This window comes from Sinocyclocheilus grahami, unplaced genomic scaffold (genome assembly GCF_001515645.1).
Source record: "Sinocyclocheilus grahami isolate Dianchi unplaced genomic scaffold, SAMN03320097.WGS_v1.1 scaffold416.1, whole genome shotgun sequence".
NCBI lineage: Eukaryota > Metazoa > Chordata > Actinopteri > Cypriniformes > Cyprinidae > Sinocyclocheilus > Sinocyclocheilus grahami.
Genome location: NW_015505595.1, coordinates 12,175 through 19,239, shown reverse-complemented (window position 1 = coordinate 19,239; position 7,065 = coordinate 12,175). Strand labels below are relative to the sequence as shown.

At 41.4% G+C, this 7,065-nt stretch overlaps 1 protein-coding gene across 1 annotated transcript in view; it reads right to left on the bottom strand.

Moving 5' to 3' along the window:
• LOC107551132 (SH3 and multiple ankyrin repeat domains protein 1-like) overlaps positions 1 to 5,072 on the bottom strand; it is a 60,044-nt gene extending 54,972 nt beyond the window's left edge. The window contains 2 exon segments of the mRNA XM_016232635.1: positions 69 to 272; positions 4,851 to 5,072. Of these exon segments, the coding sequence (XP_016088121.1) occupies positions 69 to 272; positions 4,851 to 5,072 (426 nt within the window).
• Positions 5,073 to 7,065: the final 1,993 nt, after the last annotated feature.

The window sequence follows — 7,065 nt, the reverse complement described above, 5'->3', positions numbered from 1 at the left end:
AAAAAAAAAAAAAAAAAGACTGTAAACAAAAATGCCTATAATGAAGAGGAGAATAAAAGGAAAGGTACCTCCAGGTAGGGTACTCCTTTCTCAAAGGATTGTGGGTATTCGCGGAGCGGCCTCTCTTCCTCCAGGAACTTGGCATCGTGCCCGTCAGTAGCAGGTTGGAAAAGGCCATAGTTTAATACATCCCTTAGAGATTCGGTTAGACTACACAGCACCTGCTGCTTTGCCTTCCATACGGTTGCATCAGGGTTGAACCTCAGACACTTCTACAAAAACAGAGAGAGAAAAAAATGGCTGTTAGATAAACAAAACGATTATACATATATTATATTATATTATAAAGTAACACTTTAGCATAGGGAACAATTCTCACTATTAACTACTTGCTTATTAGCATGCCTATTATTAACATATTGGCTATTTATTAGTACTAATAATAAAGCACATATTCTGCATGACCATATTCTACATCCCTAATCCTACACAATACCCAAACTTAACAACTAATAAGCAGCAAAATACGAGTTAATTGAGGCAAAAGTCAGTTAATGGTTTGTTAATAGCGAGAATTGGACCTTAAAATAATGTGTGACCAAATATTATATTGTAATATTACATTTCAGATATTTATAATATTTATGTTTTTTGTGTGTGTTTTATTTATATTATAGACACTAACATTCCAAGCTTTGGGGTTGGTAAGATGTTTTTTTATGTTCTTGAAAGAAGTTTGAAATAAATGTTTTCTGCTCACCAAGGCTGCATTTATTTAATCATAAATACAGTAAAACTAGCAATATTGTGAAACATTATTACAAGTTAAAATAACAGTTTTTTGTTTTTCTCTTTTATCAAATGTAGTTCATTCCTGTGATGGCAAAGCTGAAGTTTCAGCATCATTACTCCAGTCTTCAGTGTCACATGATCCTTCAGAAATCATATAATATGCTGATTTGCAGCTCAAGAAACATTTTATATTATTTTTCAAACGTATTATTAACAGTTTCGCTGCATATAAAAATGATAGTTTATTTGAATAAAAAAAAAAGGCACCAAACAATTGAACAGTAGTGTGCATTATATTTTTGATTATATTTATTAAAATCAATTTTTCATATATTTTACAAAAAATATACATGCTTAATTTAATTGTATTTGTTAATAACTACCAAACAATTATTATTACTATGAGTGACTATTTATCCCTATTTACCCTAAAGAGACAAAAAAAAATGCAGTTCTGTCCGATGTGCACTAGAGGGAGACGTTGTGATTCACTGAGGTGAAACATAACCGCTTTCGGATTTGCAGACCCCTGACCGGTGTTGTGCCCATTTTCGACCCCCTTGCAAATTATTACCCCCCTTGTTGAAATTGCTACCTGATTGCCTAATCCTAACCCCGCCCCTAATCCTAACCCCTACCCCACACCTAACCCTAAACCTACCAATACTAGGGGGGTAATAATCTGACGTGGGTCAGAATTGGGCACAACACCGGCAACTGTCCATCAGCTTCATTAACATCCAATTGGAGTCTTTAGTCACCCTGGTAGCGCTAAATGGCAATGCCAATTTATTAATTAGCCTGCAGTAATAGCCACAATCCACAGCCTGCCCAGGTACCGCAATAGGAATTGCGACGTGATTTGTGACACACCCCACTCGTAAAGGACAGCTCGGTTCCTGCTACAACATTGCCTAAAATCCCTTGCAGCCTACAAGCTTGAGCACAAGCTCCAGGCTAAGGGACATGGTCACTTCGAGCTGGATTTAGGGACAGCAGCGCTGTTCCAGGAACTGTGAAAATGGGACAGCCCTGCAGCGGACTGCTGGAAAGAAATCCCCTCCTCTGACCTTGTGGAGCTACTGTGATTGGTTCGTGGCTGTGTTGAGGGGTTAAGTCCGAAACAGCCGGTTTCCTGCACTGTCCTCTTGTATGTGTGTGTGCGTGTGTGTGTGTCTGTACATGCAGTGGCACAGAGAAGTGTCAAATTTCTTCCTCCCTCTGTTATTCAGTCTCTCACTTTGCACACAGCCAATCCCCATCACCATGGCAACCAGTTCATTAGTGGAGCAAGCTGCAGGTTGCCATAGAAACATCTCAGCAGTCCCTCTGTGCGCTATGGTATGGTGTACGTGTTTCACTGTGATCTTATGGAGAGCATGTGCACTGGAGGGAGTTCTGCTTGAGAGAGGTCATGGGTGTAGTGGACAACTTCACAGACAATTTGGAATATCAAGACATGTGGAGATCACTCACATTTCAGTACGTACAAGTCAAACATCTTGCCTATGCAAGGATATGCAGAATAGTGCACCCAGAAATGAAAAATTCATCATCTTTTATACATGCCTCATGCCTTCCGAATCCCACATGTCTCTTTTTCTTCTGTGGAAGACAAAAGATGTTTATAACAGAACATCCAAGCTGCTTTTTTCCCATATAGTGAAAGTGGATGGTGACCACAGCTGTCAAGGCAAGGCATTTAGTAAATGCCTTCAGAAGACATGGAATTTGTAATCCAAAAGAAAGTCCTTTAGTTTAGACTATTGTTATGGTGGTTTTTTTATGCGAAATTAGCACAAAACAACGGAAACAAGCTGCAACAAAATGGAAACAAGTCACAACACAATGAAATTAGCACAACACAACGGAAAAAAGTCGCAACGCAATGAAATTAGCACAACACAACGGAAACAAGTCGCAACACAACAAAATTAACACAACACAATGGAAACAAGTCGCAAGTTCTCGCAACACAATGAAAACAAGCCGCAACACAACGAAATTAGCACAACACAATGGAAACAAGTCGCAACACAACAAAAACAAACCCCAACACATCGAAATTAGTCCTATGCGTTGTGTTTTGGCGATTTTGTTGTGTTGTGCACTACTGGGCCACCATACTGGACAGCCTCTGGTTCACATCTACTTTCACTGTATGGGAAAGAACAGTGTGAACATTCTTCCAAACATCTCCCTGTTTGTTTGTTAGTGAGTGAACTATCCTTTAAACACTACATGTACAATGCAAATGACTAAAAAAAGGTGCATAACACAGATGTAGACGTGAGTTCATTTGCACCCATGTGATTACAATAATTTTGTTGGAATGATAATCAACCTGGAAAATGATTTATTATAATGATATCTAATTATAGTAAATTGGCAGTTAATCTAAGAGCTATTATTTTCAGGTCCAAACCACAGACTTCTTCACAATGCCATCCTCTCTTATTTTCCTCTGACAATAAGCGTAACATCCTGTGGTGTTTTCAAAGCATTGAGAAACAATTTACAGATAAAAGTTCTAAACAGATTAGCTAATTAAACAAAATGTACCTTAATGTCTTTGCTTGTATCTCCTGGTCTAATTGCTTTATATTGATAAAGATTCTGTTTAAGAGCTACATCTCTCTCTCTCTTGACATTTTCATACTTGTTTTTCTCTGTTCTTTAGCTAATATTCTGTTTTGAGCCCATTACTATTATTCTTTCGCTCTCTACTCTCTCATTAAGCTCGGTGTCAAGAGGTACAGCATTCAGTTAAAGGGGTCATATGATGCGATTTCAATTTTTCCTTTCTCTTTGAAGTGTTACAAGCTCTTGGTGCATAAAGAAGATCTGTAAAGTTGCAAAGACTAAAGTTTCAAATCCAAAGAGATATTCTTTATAAAAGTTAAGAGTCAACCACGCCTACCTAAAATGGCTCATTCTAACACACCCCTACATGTCTACGTCCTGATGTGGGAAGATTTGCATAACGCCGCCCAAATGTTCATGCAAAGAAGGTGTAACTTTTATTCTCGCTGCCGCCATATTGTGAAGACGCTGTATGTTCCGTTGTGAAAGCGAAACTACTGTTTGGCCTTCCAAAAGAGGACGATATCCGCTTCATCATGCCTAGAGCTGATCCGTGTTGGTCGCTGAGGAAATACATAAACTTCAAGCTGTGGATCGCCGGATCGGCTTTCACCGTGGACGAAGCGGAGTCCAGCCACCGCAGATAGCTGGGGAGGAGAGTCTTTAGTTTTTCCGGTGGAATGCAGAGATTCAATCGTTCATTTGTGCGATATTCACAGAGGCCTTACATACAGATGAAGATGACCGAAGACAGATGATGACTGGGGAAATGCAGGTAAGTGAGTCAGGTAAGTGGCTTGTAGTAACAACAACGTGTAGGGGTTACCACCGATGAGACCAGACAATAAAGGAGTGAAGGGCGACTGCTTTTATACTGTAGGTGATGAGGTGAATGGTGGCAGGTGTGCTGATTGGGGATCAGATGCAGGTGTGAAGCAGGCGGGATACTGGGAAATGGAGTCCTTTATGTGGTAAGGTAACTGAGCCGGCGTCTGGAATGGCAAATTTGTGACAGTACCTCCCCCTCCCGGATGGCACGACCCCACCCCAAAAGGAGTCCAACAGGGTTGGGAGGTTGGGTTTCCTGAAGCTGTGGCAGGAAACAGACAGGTAAATAGGGTGGTGCTTGCAGGTTAGGACATCTCCAGGGCGGCATAGGCAACTCAGGGAGCCAGGGAAGCACCGGCCATTCAGGGAGCCAGGGAGGCACCAGCCGGTTGGCAGTTCATGGTGGCGCAAACCGTTCGGGAGGCCATGGAGGCGCCGGCCGTGTGGGAGCCCCTAGGGTGAGCTTTGAAGGGCGCTCTGGAGGAGCGGACACTGAAGGGCCGTCTGGAGCGGGCGACCACCGGAGTACAGGAGTCAAGGTTAGGGATTTGAACTTCATGGAAGGAACGGCTTTCTTGGCCGAGAGTGGGGAATTACTTTCCATAGCAGAAGGAACGGCTCTCCTGGCCGTGACGAGGGGAACTGACAGAACCGCATTCCTGGCCGTGACTGGGGAATTTCTTTCCATTGAAGGAGGAATGGCTCTCCAGGCCGGGACGGGGAAACTTCTTTCGATTAAAGAGGGAACGGCACTCCTGGCCGTGACTGGGGAGCTCAATCTGACTGAAGAAGGAATGGCTCTCCTGGCCGTGATAGGGAAGCTGATTCTTACAGCGAGGGGAACAGCTCCCTGGCCGTGGCAAGGACATTTAATCCGAATAAAGAAGGAACGGCTCTCCTGGCCGTGACGAGGGGACTTAATCTGACTGAAGAAGCAACGGCTCTCCTGGCCGTGATAGGGTAGCTGATTCTCACAGCGAGGGGAATGGCTCTCCTGGCTGTGTCAAGGACATTTACAGTAATTTGACTGAAGAAGGAACGGCACTCCTGGCCGTGATAACCGAATTAGATTTCTTAGAGAGGGGAACTAAAGTTAGTCCTTCACCCTGACTATTCACCCCCGTGTGTCTAGGACTCGGATCATAGGCAGGAGCCTTTACTGGACTCTGGTCTGGGGCTGAAGCCAGCTTCGGACTCTGATCAAGGGCTGAAATGTGCTCTGGCCTGTGCGGGCTCTAGCCCCTGACCAGAGTCCAGTGCGAGCTCCCGGCCCCGACCAGTTTCCAGTAAAGGCTCAAGTCCCAAACCAGAGTACAGAGCATTCTGCAGCCCTCGACCAGGGTTCAGTGTCGGCCTTAGCCTCGGAGCAAGGTCTAATGTCGGCTTCAGCCCCTGACCAGAGTCAAGTGCCGGATTCAGCCCCCGACAAGTGTCCAAAGCAGGCTCCAACCCTGACCAACAACTCATCTTAAAATCAGTGAATGTTTACATGGTGTGTTCAATAAGGACATAGAAACGTATAATTGTGACTTTATTCTGTGATATTTTTTAAGTAACATACAGAAACTAATTATGGAAATACCACTATTTCAATAAATTAGCATGAAAATATGTTCAAAAATATAACTGTTCCCAATGATAAAAAGTAAATAATTGCTGTAATTTGAAACTGTCTAATATGCAAGCATTATGTGGTGTTGTAGTCTTACTAAAGTGTTTACACGTGTTTGACTGGTACAATGTTTCATGTAACCCTCCATGTGTCTCTCTCTCATTCTAGCAGCTCCCTCAGGCCCGTTTCTGCAGGGCAAGAGCAGGGGGGATTAGTAGACTTTAATGAGATCTATAGGGAAATAACCTTCACTGCCTCCTCCTACTCCTCTATCTCTCTTTCTCTCTTTCTATCACTGCCATCTTCATGACCAGTGACCACTCCCATCCCGTCTAGTCTTCACAATAACACATACTTATCATTTTCAACCATCTTCCTTTTCCACTGGAAAAAAAATGTTTTCTAACTCAGTGTTTTTGACATTGGCAAACAGTTTTTATAAAGCATACATCTAATCTAGATTTTTTTACATTTACAAAAGATTTCTGTTTCGAATAAATGCTGTTCTTTTGAACTCTATTTATCAAGATTCCTGGAAAAAAATTGTATCATGGTTTCCAAAAAGAAGCTGTTTTTAACACTGATAATAATAAAGAAATGTTTACTGAACACCACATCAGCAAATTAAAAAGATTTCTACGAGTCATATGACACTGATGACTGGAGTAATGATGCTGAAAATTCAGCTATGAAATCACATGAATAAATTACATTTTAAAATTATAAAAAGTATAAAAATAAAAGTTATTTGAAATTGTAGTAACTATTTTGCAATATTTCTGTTTTTACAGTATTTTTGATTAAACAAATGCAGCCTTGGTGAGCAGAAGACACCTCTATAAAAAACATTAAAGGGGTCATGAACTGCCTTTTTATTATTTTGTACTGTTCTCTGAGGTCCACTTATGTTTTTCAAGATTTTTACATCAAAAAAACATCATCATTTATAAGTAATAGATTACTCACACTTGATAAAATAGTTACTCACACTTGACTAAAATAGTTACTCACACTTGATGTGAGTGGTGAGACATTACTGTTGAATCCAACATAGTCGGCACAGCATTGTCTTTTAGTTCCAATCTTTCGGAAAATCCCACGTTGAATTGTGATAAATAAAGTTAATCAAATAAAGTTTATTGTTTGGTTTATGAATAGATCTGCGTTTACTACATGCGTGAATTGGTGGGCAGGGCTAAACAGGCAGTGATGTAGAAGCAGGCGTTGATCTTCTTCTGCGGAAGTGCTGT